This window comes from Cygnus atratus, chromosome 3, assembly GCF_013377495.2.
Source record: "Cygnus atratus isolate AKBS03 ecotype Queensland, Australia chromosome 3, CAtr_DNAZoo_HiC_assembly, whole genome shotgun sequence".
NCBI classification, from domain to species: Eukaryota; Metazoa; Chordata; class Aves; order Anseriformes; family Anatidae; genus Cygnus; species Cygnus atratus.
This window is the reverse complement of record NC_066364.1, coordinates 1,619,204-1,636,043: the sequence shown is the minus strand read 5'-3', so window position 1 is coordinate 1,636,043 and position 16,840 is coordinate 1,619,204. Positions and strand designations below refer to the sequence as shown.

At 51.4% G+C, this 16,840-nt stretch overlaps 1 protein-coding gene across 2 annotated transcripts in view; it reads left to right on the top strand.

Annotated features, from left to right (window-relative positions):
* Nucleotides 1–231: 231 nt before the first annotated feature.
* The window catches only part of NCOA1 (nuclear receptor coactivator 1), a 64,112-nt gene continuing 47,503 nt past the window's right edge, over nt 232–16,840 (top strand). For both annotated transcript variants that reach the window (XM_035563688.2, XM_035563689.2), the window contains exons 1-2: nt 232–317; nt 4,744–4,910. In XM_035563688.2, coding sequence (XP_035419581.1) covers nt 232–317; nt 4,744–4,910 — 253 coding nt within the window. The remainder of the gene's footprint in view (nt 318–4,743; nt 4,911–16,840) is intronic.

Sequence of the window (16,840 nt, the reverse complement as noted above, 5' to 3'; positions counted from 1 at the left end):
CACCAAAAGGAGGGTAACGTGACCAGTTGTCTTCTCTTCACACCTTTTCCTTCACAAACTGCCGAACCGAGGCATAAATTCAATCGGGACAACTTGCATTGGGTTGATTACCTCTTCAGAGCTGGCTTGGTTGACGTTTTCTGGTGCTGCCACATCGGGACCAACCCTGCGGTTGCAGAACCCTTGTCCTGACCCCTTCTCTCTTCATTTCCAGGTGCAAAGTAGGTCAACATGAGCGGCCTTGGGGACAGTTCAACGGACCCTGCCAACCCCGACTCGCGGAAGAGGAAAGGCTCGCCCTGTGATACGGCCCAGAGGTACGTGTGCCGCTCCGGATCCGTCCCCTGCCCCGGCTACTTTGTCATTCTGACGGCGTCGTTTGGTCCCGTCTGCTCGAGCAGATGGAGCCGGGTTTCAGCCACTCGTAAACGTTCACACTTCCCACCAGAACTTCGCTTTGCTTTTATCAGTGGCTGCGGTGGAAGATGGAGCATGATGGAAATGCAGCTCCCCATCTGCTCTGCTTGTTGTTAGGTGGCAAATGATGATTAGAGGCTTGTTATCAAAGTTAATGTATTGATTTTATAAATTGAGAGCACTCAATCAAGTGGAGGAGCATCAAGAAAGCTTTCTCAGGGTAAATTTCGGGCAGATACTTCTGTAAAGGGCAGTAGCGAGGGCTGCAGATCATGCCAAGCCTTCTGCCTCTTCATGCCAGATTCCCAAGAAATTCCTATTGTGTAATATTCAGAAACTTCGGTGGAGACCCTTGTGCTCCACGGTGCAATTAGGAAACAGCTTCCGTGCGAAATATTTTCATTTGACTGCTGATGCAGACTGCTTCAAAACTCAGCTCACTGCGGAAACGCACCCTTTGCTAATGACTGAGCCTTCACGTCCCAGCTACGTTGCCAGCTGAGTTAACATTAACAAGTCCTAGATCCACACGAGTGAGAGCCAGGCTTTTGCTGGCTCTGTGAATCCTGTGCATCTTTTTTCCATTGCAATATCATCTATTAGTAAGGGTGAATTTACAGCGCTGCTGCTGATTGTGCCTCTACAGCCTGTTTGCTCATCGTCACAGAATATTGATGTACTGAGCAAACTCTGGGTGTATTTTCTGTCAGTTATAGCTCTACATGGTATGGTAGACAATAAGTGCAAAGGCTACAGGGTTCCAGTAGAATAAGGGGGAGAAACATTAAGTGGTTGTCTGAGGATTTCTGTTGCAGTTTTTGGTCGTCACGTCTCTCCTCTGTAGGGTTCGCACACCTCCTCACAAAGCCTCTGTAGCTCATGGCTTAACTGTGCCATTAAAATAAAAAGTAATTGCGGAACACATTTTGATAGCCCTTGAGGTATCTGCCTTATTCCTAACAAATGCTGTAGAGATCACGTGAGCTATTCCCCGTTTCTGGCTGAGTCACTTGAGTCGGTGCTTGTTTGAGTCAGAGCTCTGCAACCCTCGCTGCTGGCTCCAGGCTGCTCTCGGGGCTGGTCCCCACCCGGGGACAAAGCCCCCGTGCCTCGAGTCCCCACAGCTCAGCCCTGGGGAGCAAGGTGGGCTTGCACCCCCTTCTTGGAGGACCTGCTCTAGATACATGGGCACGCATACCCGGCCTTGCTTTGTCTGGTCTGCCTCTGGGAAATGAGTCTCTTGTGTTCCGTTTTTACACCACTCAGCACCCCGAGAACAGACATCAGAAAGTTTTCCAGATGTGCAGGGTGAGGAACAAACTGGTCGTAGAGAAACAGGGACTTTGGGATGAAGGATTCTCCTTCCTTGTCCAAGCACAACAATTCTTTATGCGCACGAAGCACCTAAAAGCGTTTTTAGAAGCTCGAAGCCATCAAGCAGCAAGCAGTAGAGCTGAAGCACATGAGCAAGACCAAGAAGTCCTCTCCTGTGCTGTCTCTTGCTTTCATTAGGAAAGGAAATCTCCTTCATGAGATTGTGAGAGTGGCACAGGGCAGGGACCTTGTCCTCCTGAAGTCCCGCAGACTGCCCAGAGTCCCTTTGTAGCATGATCTGGAGCAAAGCGAACCTCAGACCTCCTTTGTTAAAACCGGGAAGGTTTAACTGTTGCTTTTGATGGTAATTCAGAGTCATAAAGAACAGCCCACTGCTGTAATATTCTCATGATGCCTTTATGTAAGGAAAATTGGCCAATTCTCCCTCCTACAATTCGAAAGTTGCCACAGCAACAGCGACATTAAGGGTTTTCATGAAATGAGCTCACCCACAACAGAGGGATTTTTTTTTTTAATTTATTTTTTTCCCTGCTATTTCTTTTCGGTTCGCAAGGCGAGCTAGGAATTAATTTGACCTTAACTAAAATACTCATTCAGCTCCTGCGAGGAGCACTTGCCTGCCCGTGGCTGGGTAGATCCTGAGCGCTTGGTGGCGTGGCTCACTGCCGGCACGCTCGCATCCGTCCCGCGTCCGTGCCTTCGGCTCGGTGCGCCGCTTCGCTCGGGCTTTGCAATGGGTTCGCTCACTTTTCCTTTGCTTCTGCTGCTCCGCTTAGGGATTCTTCTTCTGTTGGCACCTTGCCTCGCTTCTCTTTTTGGTAATATCCAAAAAAAAAAAAAAAAAAAAAGCGCGCTGCTGGCCTCTTTACAGCGCGTTCTTGGGAGCTGGGTGGCAATGGGAGCAGCGCGTTCGGTACGAGCGAGGAGGGGGCAAGGTGACGCTTTTCGGGTAGACCCATCCCTTCCACATACATCCCAGTCCCTGCCAAGCGCGTTAGGTCCCTTGAGGACGTGTGACTGGGTACGGCTCGGTGCTTTCCGCGGTGTAAATGGGTCGCTTTGGAAAGCACGCCTTGCTCTGCAGTGCTGCCTGCGCTGACGCCCACGTACAAGAGGCTGAGGTCGTGGCGGGGACCCATTGCTTGTGCACCGGTTGGGAATGCAGCCTGCCCCGCGGCCCTGGAGCTGCCTGGGCTGCCTGCGAGCCCTTGGACCCCGCAGGACTGGGAAGCAAGAGCTCCTGAAGTCACTCCAGGGGAGCTCCCAGGTGTCCCCCCATGGAAAGTCTTCACCGTGGGCTCCACAAGGCCGGTGACCCGAGCAGAAACACAGCTCGTGTGTCCTCCTCAGCCTGCAGCTGACTTTGCCTTGTGGATGATATTTCTTTTCTTTTATGGTTCTGCTGCTCCGCTGAGTGCCTTGAGTGCAAACCAGTTCTCTTGCCCCCCTCGGCAGTCATGCCAAGGGGAGGAGGAGACTGAGGTGGTGTAGGAGGTGATGGGAGGCTCGCCATGGCCTGTGGTCTTCAGATATTCTCACCTGAGAACAACTTCAAGCAACAGCAAAATACCCGAGTGGCAGAGCCTACCTGTTAGGCCTGGATATTGAGCTAATAAAATGGCTGGAATTAAGGAAGAATAAGGAAACGGCCACGTAGGCTACCCAAGTGGCTCCTTGGAGGGGAGGGCCGGTGTTGTCTCACCGATTTTGGACAGATGTAATCACCCAGAGTTACCAGGGGATGTTCAAGGTCCTGATGCCTTGCACTTGCTACGCACCCCTGTTGGCAGATAAAACAAAGCAGGCCTCTTCACGAAGACTCCAGCTGCTAGCAGAGCTTGTTTCATCCCATAGCACAAGTCAGAGTCCATCCGTGATGGGATCCAAATTCCCTCTGGAAATGGGCTTTTGATTCGGCTTGGGTAAGTAGTGTTTTCTGGCAATGCTCCATGTCCCCCTCATGGGGCAGAGGGGCTTTGGAGGACCTGCCTTGTCTGCTGGAAACTCTGCTCTAGCTTGCTTGCAAAATATTGCCCTCTTTGAGGCCAGAACCATCCCATCGTGCCACATGTACCTCACATGGTACGTCTTGTCGGCATAATTTTCAGGCAGTAATTTATACGATAGCATCTTTCAGATAGTGTGTCCTGCGGAGCTTACAAGAAAGATTAGGTGGCTTATTGAAAAAAAAAATCAGATAAAAGGCATTGGTAGGTGGTATGGAGCTGGGGCTGGCATTTGGAGCTGTCCTCATTTCATCCCATAGTTGATACGGAGGAAGGTGCACTAGGGGAAATATCTCAGTTTGTCTTTCCCATGTGCAGTTTGTTTTGGTGACCATGCTACTTTGAAACTCTGTGGCAAAGGGATATGTTAGAGTGTCCAGGGTGGCTTTATTGCTGGCCACCTTCTAGCACGTGAATAATTTGTCCTCAGTTTTCAGAATGTAGAAATAGTCGATGGGAGAGTGCTGGGGCTTCTGCACTGGCTTTGGGATAAAAAAAATACAAAGCGGTTTTCAGTGGGCAAAAAGTTGATCTCATGAATTATTTTTCATCTTGTCCTTGTCACTGTGACATTGTCGCTGTGATTTTCACTTTGGTGATCTCCAGTGGATGTTGTTAGCCTTTAGGTGTGAATTTAGGATTTAACTTTGCGACAGCTGGAGCAGTGGCTTTAGAAAAGCAAGAGGCAGTGTAGGCTTAAAACTAACTTTGAGAGAAAGGCAGAGTCCTGGATGTTACAGGTCTGTTTAGCTGGAACATGTGTGTCTTCCTTGGCGTTAATTTTGAACATTTTTCTACATATGAAACCAGACAAAGTCCTGAATGAACTTCCCACTGTTTTTTTGGAGATGTTTGGACTATAGCAAGGCCATGGCTGTGGCCAGCACTTGTATTTGTAGATCCTTGTCTAGCATAGGTGTGGCTGGGCTGAGCAGTGGAGGGAACTCATTACCATGGCGTTTAATTTGTTTATTTTCTGTAACAGCAATGAAAAGCGGCGTCGGGAACAGGAGAACAAATATTTAGAGGAGCTGGCGGAGCTGCTGTCTGCAAACATCGGGGACATCGACACCCTGAGCGTCAAACCAGACAAATGCAAGATCCTGAAGAAGACGGTTGATCAGATCCAGCAGATGAAGAGGTTGGAGCAAGGTAAGGCGGCAGCCTCCTGCCCTGGCTTGTCTGAAAGCTGGGGAGCCTTCTCCCGGTGCGTTGTGGACCCTAAATTGAGCAAATAATCATGGCTTAGAGGCAGGTCCATTTGCTAGTTTTCCTTTTCCTGCTTTTATGAACGCGTTAATATGAAAAGTGCTTTTCGCCGCCGCCGCTGAGCTTGTTGGAGGAGCCACCTTTGTGTCCAGTGGTGCTGCTGACTGCAAGGTGGCACCTGGCTCAGGGTTTGTGGTTTGTCCTGGTCTTATTCCATAGATGACAATGAACAGAAGTACTTGTTAGGCTTTTAGGATCGGGCCCATGAAGTACTTATCAGCAATGCTGCTATTAGGGCGGACAGAAAACCCGTTTTCTAGCTGGGTAAGATGAAGGACAGCAAGGTCTGCCACACGCTGCGTAAGATTTCGTGAAGACCCATTTCCCCTTGTCAGATGTGTTTTCCTGCCAACAAAACAGATTAGAGGGGCATGAATCCACCTAGCGCCGGTGAACGCGGGCACTGCGAACGGTAAACAGAGAAGAGATGCTTGAAAAGCCATATAAAGGTTAAAATTCACCCCGAGCGTCAACTCGCAGGTTGAAATACGCAGGTCCAAAGGGCTCAAGCGACGCCCAGGAAAAGAGGTGGGGTGCGTTAAGGTGCGTGCGTGTCAGGGAGCAGGATTCATCCCGGTCCTCGCAGCCTCAGCATCCCTCCCCGAGCCCATCTCCAGCCCTGTGGGGCCGGGCACGCGGAGGCGATGTCCTTTTTGCACAAGGTGAACACCGCTCGTCTCGTCTTCGCGCTCAGAGAGCATCATCAGTCAAACGGGGCCTTTGCCAAAGCTCCTGCTGCACGCCCCGAGCGCGATACCAGATGCTAAAGTTTTCCTAAACCCTGCAGCCGGGATCTGGGTGTGCACGTCGAGGCACTCACACACAATTTACGCGTCGGTGTAAGGTCCTCCCGGTTCGCTCTTAATTTAGGCACCGAGCTGCACTCCTACGAGGAGGAAGAGACGCTTTGCGAAGCGTTCGGCTCACGTTGCTCGGGCTTCCCGCAAAAACGGGGCGCCTGCTTTTAGATTTCATTCACGTCGTGGCTGAGCTCCGAGAGGAGTTTGGTAGTGGGTGAGTACGCGGAGCTCCTTGCTCGCTGCCACTTCACCGTTCATTAGTTTTCTTGACATTGCACGGCAGGGCTGAACATTAACTAGGACAAGCACTACTTAAAAATATTGTTCCTTGAGCTTTGCTCTGTATTGCAGGCTTATCTAGCGCTGCACCAAATCACCGAAGAAGAGAAACTTCACCTGTATTTGTTCTTTGCAGTTTATTGCAGGAATGCTTTTCGTGAGGAGGTAGGAGAAGTCTGGCTAAATGTCAGGATATTTGTCCCATGGTCAAAGGCAATTTTGTGTCCTCATAGCTGTACCGGCTGTTGGACGTGGTGTTTCCTGCCCATGCCCTTCCTCTTCCTCCCCTCTGTTTCCCAGGCACACAACTAATCAATAGTTGCCAGCTATCCAGGTTGAGTTTTTCTTGCTAAAGCATTGTCAACGACGCAGCGTCCTGCAGCGTGTGGCAGCGATCGTTGCCATGCTGTGTTAGGAAACCCACCTGTGGGCGTTATTTCGCACCCAGGAAAGGAGCCTGGGGGTTTGGGGTCGCGATGACGTGACACGGCGCTCTGCGGACATCCCAGCACGCGACGAGAATCAGCCAACAACCAGCAAGACCCACCGGCGCCGGGGCGAATTGCACCCAACCTTGTAGCAGAGCAGCAGAGGGGCTTTCAATTAAAAAAACAGGCAATGTCCCGTTATTAATTTCATTTGGAAAAGGTCTGTGTGAGACGTGGAGCCGGCCGGGCGCCCCGCGAGCAGGGAGGTGGCAGCGCTGGGGGAGCGGGGACGGGGACGGCGGCTCGGCCAGCAGCAGCTCGCACGCGTGCGCCGAGCCCGTGCTCCCATCCCCCTGCCTGCCGGGCTGCTATTTAAAGTATGAAGCAAATGCTTTTAGAAAAGATTCCTAGGTTTGGCCCCCTTCCAATGTTAGTAATGTACAGTTGGCAGAACAAGCAGTTTGCGGCTGTGGCAGCAACCTGAAATTCTTCTGCCAAGACGGCAATAAACGCAGCGGAGGAAGGGCCCAGGCAGTTAATTTTTCAGCGTTCATCTGTCCTGCAAAAAGTTTTTCAGGGTTGAGGTTTTTTTTTTTTTTCTTTTTTGGACGAGGAGAAGTCACCCAGGTAGCGTGGGGCTTAGCAAAGAGAACGTGGCAGCGAGCTTTCAAGGCCAGGCTGGATGGGGCTGGGGGCAGCCTGGGCTGGGGGCAGGGGCCGTGCCCATGGCAGGGGGTGGCACTGGGGGGCTCTGAGCTCCCTGCCAGCCCAAACCTCTCTGGGATTCTGGGATTCTGGGATCCTGTGGGGTGGCAGAGCCTTAGTGGGGCACAGCACCGTGTCACTGCTTTGCGTCCAGATTTGCAGGGTGCCGAGCACGTGGGTGCCAAGGTTATTTTCCTCCAGAGCAAGGCGCTGGTTCAAACCCTGCTGGGCAGAGACCAAATCCCTCAATTTCCACTTTTCTTAACAAAGAAAAACCCTTCATGTATTTATGGGCAAAAAATAGGGCATCTTGTTGGCTACAGAAATGAGCAGGGATACTGGAAATGCTGCTTCGGCGTGCGGACTGCCACTCGTTCTGTTTCTTTTCTGTAAAATGGTGAAATATGTTGTTGTGTTACATCTACAACACTGTAGAGTTTGGGGTCTAGGCAGAGGTTTGGATGTGAGCAGCCACATGAAATTTTGGTGCTGTGGCTCTGTTGGAGATGGGTGAGCAATGGGCTTTGTGGTGCTGCCGAGGAGGCTGCTGCCGTGCTTCCCGGAGCTCTTTTCCTCTCTCCACCCCCCGTTTCCTTGGAGCTTACCACCTTCAAGCACTCGCCGAGTGCCCTCCTGCCCTCCCTTTGCCCTGGTGCTGCACGCAGAGGGAGCTGATGCCGTGTTCCTGGCCTGGCACCCGGCCTGAAGCTTTCCCTTCCCAAATTCCCTCCGCTGGCCCCATACCAGCGAGGGGTCCTGAGCCCGAGCCCTGGGGACAGAGCGGGGCTGCCCCTGCCCCAAGGAGAGGCAGAGCTTTGGCATCCAGCGCCTCTGCAATGGCAGGCTCTGCAGTACGCCAGCTCAGGGAAGGTTTCTCCTTATTCCGCGGAAGAATTTCTGATGAAATGCCCAGTTTTGGCAGCATACAACCTTCGGGTTACGAAAGGGGTGACTGGCACGCGGGGGTGTGGTGGAGACGGGGCATGCGAGCCCCGTGCACCGTCAGAGGGGTGATGTCTCCTCCCTCGTAGCCCCACCAACCTTGGCAGCGTCCTTTTCAACACTAAGCCACCACGTCTTTTCCCCAAAGCCCTCTGCATCGATAAGGTCCCTAATTTCCTTCCAAAGCGGGCGGCGTAAGTGCAGCGCCTTAACAGGATAAATCAACCCGGCACCGAGCTTTTCATTACGCCGCCTCCGGAACCCGACCAGCTGCCGAGGGCTGCCCTTGAAACACCTCGGCGTGCTCCCAGCTCGGCCCCCGCGGACGTCCCAGGGCCTCCTTCCCGCGTCCTTCCTGCGCTCGGCTGCTCCCGCCGGGCTGCAGGATGTTCGCTCGCTGCCCAAAGCGCCGCGCGGAGCCGCCGGCGACCTGGCCGAGGAGCAGCTCCCGTCCCCGCCAGGACGCCTGGGGGGGGCTGCGTATGACTTGCTGGTCCTGCGAGGTCCAAAAACCCCAGCAGGTTTGTTCTGCTCTTGCCAGAAGAATGGATTTGTTCCCGGGATTCGTACGGCTTAGTCTGACGGAGGCACCCGGCATTTCTGCGCGGTGTAGAGCTGCTTGTGGCAGTGAGGGAGCCGCAGGAGTGACCCCTGACCCACCGAGATGCTAAATTTGTGTCCGTCGGGGCACAGGGGGGAAAAAAATCACGTCTCTAATTGCTGCGGTCTCATTCCCTAACAACGTTACAGAATATTGACCTGATTTCAGGACGTTTTGAAAGGGCAGAGGGTTAAGAACGAGCTTCCTTTTCTGCACGTCGCTGCGTTAGCCTGCAAAGATGACCCTCAATTTGTAAGTCGAATTACTTTGGGCAAGGAGGGGCAGAAGGCTATTTCTTGAGCCTTTGGTTTAATGATTTTCAGGGGTTCAGGGCAACAGCGTTTCTCTCTCTTCTCAGACTACTCAAACCCACCAGGATTTGTTCTTCCGCTCCATGGAAGCGTCCCCTTCCAGGCCGTGGTGGAGGTGAGTCCTCCTGGCGGCTTCTGAGTAGCTTTTCCCCAAAGTGTGGCCGTATCCAAAGACACTAGGAAAAACCAAACCCCAAAAGAAGATGATATTTAATTTATGGATACCCCCCCATTCGTAAGGCAACCGACTCGGGGAAGTAATTTTCCTTTTGGGTAAATACACTGGGTTAATTAAGCAAAGTATATGGAATAATTATTGACTTTGGCTGCTCCGTTGCATACGATCATTGGGCTGTCAGTGGCTTGCCTTTAATTAAGTTTCCCTGCTGTCTTGTCATATGCTGAGATTCTGAGTCTTTGGCCCTGGATTTATTTTATTATATACATGTACAGCTTCTGGCACAGAGAGGTCCTGTGTCCTCAGGCGAACATATAGAAGCCTCTGCAGTATGAATACCGAGTTTCTTTCGGGGTTTGGAAATGCCACCATATGGAGAGCTCTGAAAAGAAAACAAAAAGGCTTTGGTTTTGTGTTTAGTGGTCAGAAAAGGATGGACTGGTGGCCTGCAAAGAGGCTTCTCCCCCAGCCCGTGATGGCAGCGGGGCGTTTTGTGGGGCGAAGAGGAGGAGACCCCATCCTCGGGCTCTGAGTCGAGAGCCCCTTCTTCTCCCTGCGGCGCTGCTGGCAGCCCGAGTGATGTGGTAGGGTATTAAAGATCATAAAATTGCTCCCATAAAACCACAAAGAAGTAATTGCGTGTGGAAGCAAGTCACAGAGCCGAGGCCCTTGGTGAGCTTTACCCCAGAGCAGAGGGACCCGGCGCGGAGCACTTGTAGGCTTTCTGCTGGGTTTTCTGCCCATGTCCGGGCTCCCCCCGACTTCTGTGTCCGTGGTCCTGGGGTTGTGCTCTACCTGGACTCACTTTTGATTGCTCTGAGGACATATCTAGCCCAGGTCCGTGTTACTGAGTCTGCAAGCGGGGCTGGACGTCTCCAGCGCAGGAGCAGAAGGTGCCTTGGGGACCTACCCCCTCCCTCGCTCCCTCCTCTCCCCAGGCTTTTTTTTTCCCTGCTTTTTTTTTGCTGGGATAAGGAATTAAAAGTCTTGATGCATTTATTCTGTTTAGGATCCTCCTAAATTGTCTGTATACCCTTCTTTCACTGACTCCAATTTGAATTCATCTTTCTCCCCATGATTTGAATGGGAGGCAGCACTTCCAGTTTCTGATTGAGCTTCTCAGGTCTTTGGAGCTCAGGCGCTGCTGCCTCCGTGCCGCCGAGAAAAAGTACCTCGTGCATAGCGTGCTCTGTGACTTTTTTAAGTGCTTTTAACCCAGGAGTAGGACACACTCGTCCTGGGGCAGGGGTGTGTCTAATTTCCTCCAGTTTTGCTCCCTGGTCTTTGTTCTTGCTAATTCCTACTGTTGAGGTCCCGGTTTTCAGCAGAGTTTTATTATTTCTCTCTAAATGTGTATTCCAGCATGTTACATTTTTGAATTCTCTCTCATTTTGGTCCTTCCCTTTCCCAGTGCTGTAACCCAGTGTCCTCTTGGAGCAGTCTAACATTTTGTCTGGGCTCTGGCAGTCTCTCTGTCAGCCTGGAAGCACCTCCTTCTCCACAAAGCTTATTTCCATCTCATTTGGTGTCTTATAAGATCACAACGCCGATAATGTTGTTATTTGACAAATGGGCAGAACACTGATGAAATCCGTGGGAGGGCAGGATCTGGTGCTTCTCACTCAAGCTTTTCATGGTTTCCATTTGGTTTAGGAAGATTAAAGAATTCCTGCTGGGTTATTAACTCGGTGGCTGGGGCTGAAATCTGTCAGCCCGTTGCTGGCAGCGTGCGTTTCTGGGCGCTGAGGCCAGAGCCGCAGCAGGATTTGGGCTGGAGGGGACCCCGGGAGGTCTCTGGTCCAACCTCCTGCTCGCAGCAGGGTCAGTACAGGCTGCTCAGGGCTTTACTGACTTGGGTTCTGGAAGCCCCCAAGGATGGAGAGCGTGCAATTGCTCTGGGCAACCTTCTCCAACACTCAGCTGGGAAAGTTTTCCTCCTGTCCCATCTGAACGCTTCACTTGTACCCATTGCTTCTCCTCTTCTCACTGAAGAGCCTGGCTCCGTCCTCTCCGTGCCCTTGCAGGCACAGGCAGGCTGCTGCCAGCTCCCCCACATTTTGTAGGGCTGAGCAAAGCCCTTCCCTTGGCCTCCCATCCCAGGATAAATGCTCCAGCCCTGACCCTCTCGTTGGACTCCGAATGAACGCACTCTGCTTTGTCTTACCCTGCCAAAGCCCTGCTGCTCCGCTAGCCCAGAAGAAAGGAGACTGGATTTTTGGTTGGGAAAAGTGGTCTTGCATTCCTTTTGAGAAAAAATTGTGTCAGGAGGACACACATCTCCACCCACCTGATGAAGACGTGATGTAAAAGCTGGTCGTGGTGCCCAGGGTGGCCACATGGAAGGAGAGGGGCGAAGACAGGACCTGGAGCCGCTCTACTGAGTGCAGGTTGCCATCAGGAGGGACTCTGCATGTACCAAAGGCCAAGAGGAGAAGTTACGATGTGAAGTTCAAGGGCAAGGTGGTCCTGTCTGCAGAAAAGACTAACGGTGTGAGGCTGGCAGGAGGTGTAGCGTGGCAGAAGCCAATGCAAGAAGACAGCAGTTAGCCAAATCGGAGGTTTTCAGGTGCTGACTCGATACAGGTCCTTCAGTAGACCCAAAAGAGGGCACTTCCATGCAGTGGAAGAACAATATTTGCGTAGATAGGAGATGGAAACCCTGTTACGTAGAAAACCATAAAACTGAAGGGTGGGGAAATAGCCCGAGCTGAAAGCATTGCAGCTCTAAGGCCGGTGATCTGTCGCGCACAGAAGTTTAGCTCTAACCTTTGAGGTTTTGTTGAAGAACAAAAGTTAGCAGCAGACTGGCATCTGAGGAGGAAACGTCTTCTGGAAATGGGGTGAATGAAAACCGCTCTAAGGGGTTTACGTTAATTAAAGGATTTTTAATTAATTAATTAATTAAAACCACATTAAGGTTTGTGTCAAATCTAAAATTAGATTGCTGTCTCTTCAGGCTACAACTGTCAGCCTGGTTCTGTAGGCTCCGCTTTAAACGCATCGACTTTATCGGCGTTACCCTGATTCTGTTTGCGTTAAAGGAGGTCAGAAAGCGGGAGCTTTGCCTTTGTCTTCGAGTGGTGTTTTGCAGACCCTGGCTTCGTCCCCAGGGTCAGAGAGAAGCTCCTCGGCTGGTGGTAGTGACTCTGGGTGCTTGCAGGTGCTGGGGAGAAAACCTTCCTTGTTCCCAGATGTCATGGTTGCGTTAGCCCCGCAGGAGCTGCTTCTTCTCAAACCACTTCAGGAGACTCGTGCTACTAGGAGCATCTCTCACCACTTCCATCCCATCTCAGAGGCCAAGTTCTCACCATATATTAGAGAAGGAAAACCAAGCAAACCCTGGAGGCCAGATTAGACCCTGGCGGGGAGGAGGAATTCCTCCTTGGCTTCGGTAGGTGCCCACTGAAAGCCCAACGAGTGAGGCTGATCCAAAGCAAACAGAGTGCAAACACATCCAGTCCTTTTAACCATTAAATTTCATCCTTGGGGGAATTCTTTTGTGCTAATGAAGGGGATCCCACTGCTAATTGGTGGGAGTGGTGGGGGGGGTGTTGTGTTCCTGGTGCTCTCTGTCCAATTTGAGCGTCACCACCGAGCTTCCCTCCGTGCGTGATTGGAAACCACCTGCTCGTTTTCAGTGGAAATGAGTTTCTGATCATTTCTCTGCCCGCGTTGCCCTTTAATTTAGCTTGTTCTTTCTTCTGTTTGGTAATTACCACTCTTCCCTAATATATTTGTAAGAAGTTGTCGCACTTGTTCTCTACCTTCGCTCAACTAGTCCAAACAAACCAAGCTCTCCTGGGCTTTGTGTCACATAGTTATGCCTTGCCTTTAATCAGCCTAGGAAGTCTTTTCTGTACTTCTTCCAATTCAGCTTCATTTATCTTGATTTAATTAGACCAGATGTCACAGTTTCTATTATTAGATCTTACCAGTAGCGTGAGGTTGCTGCTGGTACCACCCCAGGCTGCTGGGGATGACCGTTGTCATCTCCTGTCACCTCCATTGAGCCATCCCCAACCTTTGGCCCAAGCTCCTGCTCTCGGTTGCTGAGTGCGTGACCTTCAAGTAGCAGAATGTGGATGAAATTAGCACAATTTGGCAGAGCAGTCTGGTAGTCTTCCTACCATTTGGCCCACTTTCATGGTGATGGGTCAACCCACCGTTGAGTTGGCGGCTGTGTGTTTTCTCCCTGCACGACTGATAAACCTTGGGTGCCAGGGGAAAGCTGCTGGCCACCTCTCCTTGTCCCGATGAACCCCTTTGTTCTCAAAATCGAGGCTTGTGGAGTTTCTGGGGAGCCTGTGCCACACCTGCATGCTACCCAATGTCTTCGTGGACGTGGAAGGAGGCACAACGTCATTGCACGTCCAGGGGTGTAACTACGGGAGTGCCGGATGGATGGTGCCTGGGGAATGGTGCTGTTCGAGGAGACCTGGAGATCCTGGGAGCGAGGACGGTCGATGTGAACCCCTGATGAGATGAAAAGTGAAGTGGGCATCTCGGGGGTGACATTACGTGGGTGACATTACGGTGGTGGGACCCCACTGGAACTCAGGCCCCGTGTCCACGCTGGGAAAAGGGGATTGCGAAGTCTGGAGAAGGCAGAGAGGAGAGCCGTGAGAACGACTCGGGGCTGGAGAAAATGTCTTGCAGCTTGGAAGGTTGAAGAGCTCTGCTGAGTGTATCCGGAGGAGTGGGGGCAGGCTGATGACACGGCATGAGCACTGTCAAGAACGGAAAATGCTGGCTACCCAAGAGGTTTTTAAATCCAGTATAACAAAGAATGACTCAAAGCCGAAGCCAGACAAAAACAAGTTAGGAATAGGGCCCAGATTTATAGCTCGGAGGGTGATTGCTTTGGGAAGGAGCTGCCAAGGGAAGCGGTGGATTGGGCAGCTCTTGAGGCAGGTCTAAGCCAAACAGAAGTTGAGGGCTCCTTGTGGTAGAAGTGGGTGAACTCCGATGGCTCCGCAGCGTTCAGGAAGTCAGGTTGGCCAATCTAGTGATCTCTCCTGGCCTTAAACTCCATAAATCTCCAAATTTTGAGGTCTCGTTTCCTGTGTCCTCTGAGCTGTAAACATGCACCGTGTAATTCACAACTCAGGCTGCGAGTTTGCTTTTACAGGCAGAAGTGACAAGCAGAAGTGATGTAATGCAGAAATTGTTGCATGGCTCTCGATGCTGTTTTTTTTTTTTTTTTTCCCAGGGAAATGGATGTGCTTTCGTTGCTCCCCTCGGCAGTGCAGGACAGGCCTGCTCTTTTCCATGCAAAATGACTCGGGGGTGAATAAAACAGGGTATTTTTACGAGAGCAGCTAATTGCACCTCGCGCATGACACGCGAAGGGTTCCTCGGAGCTGGTTCGGGGAATTTCACACCCTCCCCTTCTCCACGGTTTGTTTCGATGTGAAATGTTAAATGGGTTGCATCTCTGCCTACGCTCTCCACAGACGCTTGTGAAGTCTGTCTCTCCATATCCTCTGGAATCTGTTTTATATCAGGAATTGATTTCAGATACAAACTCCCCCAGGTCAGTACTATAAAAATCGCTGCCTGTGCAGTAACGCCAGGGAGCATCCTCTGTATATGTTTATTTTATGGAGCCATACCACCTACAAAGCATGTCAATAAAATTCTCATCCCTCTTCTGACAGTTTTAATCTAGCTGGCAGCTTAAATATAGAACAAGGGGAAGGGGAGGCTGCTAAGAATTGCGCAGACCTCTCCAAACATTGCCTTTTTTTAACAAGTGAACATTTGGTTATTACATCCTCAAGCTTTTAAACATCTCACACTGTCAAGAACTAATAAATCCTTTAGCACCTAGCTGTAAGAAGAGGCTCTGATAGGATGTAACAGGCGTGTGGATCATGCAGAGAGTCATAAACCACCTGTAGAAATCACTCCTCCTCTTGCCTTCTGCTGTGCTGGATTAGCTTTTTCTTTTCCCCCCCCTTTTTTTCTTTTCCTCTTCAATTCTGTCTCGTTTTTAAGAGAGGCAGAAAATGAAGAGGAAAAAAAAAATCCCTTCCATTGAAGTCCTTTATCCCGGACCACGGGATCCTTCCTAGAGCCAGACAAAACCCCTCAGAAGATCCTTCTGCCCTCTAAGGCAACAGCAATGCCGTGCTGGCCACGGCATGGTGCCCAGCCTGGATTTTGCTTCCTATGAGATCGGTGTCCCCCTGCTTTGGACCCCATTTCATTGGGTTGGCGATCAGAAGGAGGTTTGGCCACCCCGTGAGCTGGCGTCCCTTTGGCTCTGGGGAGGGAAGGCGATGGAGGCATCCCATCGGAACGGCTCCTCGAGCATCCTGTGCATGGAGGGCACAGCTCGCCCCGGTGCGTTCCCGGCACTGCCTGTCCCAATTCCTGCCCCTTCGGAGATCCCACATGCCCTCGGCGGTGTGAGCATCGCCCTGCTTAGCAAGCAGGACTTGGCACTGTCAGCCTCCTCCTCATGGGGAAAAAAAGTCACTGGGTTGAGTGTGGGGAGGTGGCTGTGGAATCCCTTCCACTTTCATTTCATTTCTTCCCCCGACCAACCTTTTGTAGGCTTTAATCCTCTCAGCGCTCCTGTGAGCAAAGGAAATAAAGCAAGATTTGTAAAAAGGAGGTAATAGCTTTTATTAGGCCAAGAGAGATGGTTGGGCAAAGCAAGCAAACTCATGGGAATATGACTGTGCCTTCACGTAAGAGCCATGCGTAAGAAAGGTCTCACGTCTCAGCAGAGTGGGGAGAAATTATTCCCCAGTGCCCAGCGAGAAGCTGCCGAGCTCCTTGTCCAGCTTTTGGGCTTTCTCTGAGCCACACAATTTCATTTTGGGGTGTTTTGTGGCATTTGGAGACTAACCAGAGCCTGGGGGAGGAGCCGGTGGCCCAGAGCCTGGCCAAGAGAAGGATGCCATTGGGAAGGTTTTAAATAATACTTGACACCTTTAATTCTGCCCTTGCTATTTAAGAAGGCGGCTTCCCTCCCTTGTTCCAAGAAGTGTTTTCATTAATTAATCAAGCTGCCAGTCTCAGCTAACTAGCTTTGAATCATGAAGTCAGTATTACAGGGAGTGGGGCTGATGAGGGCTGGAGCAGCAGATCGGGTTCCCCAGGCTGATATTTGCACCAGCTTTGGGGCAGCCACTGCACCGAGCCTGGGTTTTGTGCATGGACTGTTTCATATGGGAGCAGGGAACAGTTTGGGCCATCCCAAATCTTTGAAATGATGGACACGGGGTCCTTAAAAACGTGGTTGGAGGTGGCTGCAGGAGCAGGGAATGGTTTGGGCCATCCCAAATCTCTGAAATGATGGACATGGGGTCCTTAAAAACGTGGTTGGAGGTGGCTGCAGGAGCAGGGAATGGTTTGGGCCATCCCAAATCTTTGAAATGATGGACACGGGGTCCTTAAAAACGTGGTTGGAGGTGGCTGCAGGTTTGCCCCGGGTGCAGAACCCCATCTCATCGGTCTCTGTGGCGTTTTCTGGAGGGCATGCAGCAAAGTGAAGGGTGGGTATGGGGTGTGCAGGCAGGCAGCCTTGTTCCCCAGTCTCCTGGACACTCTCCTGCTTTG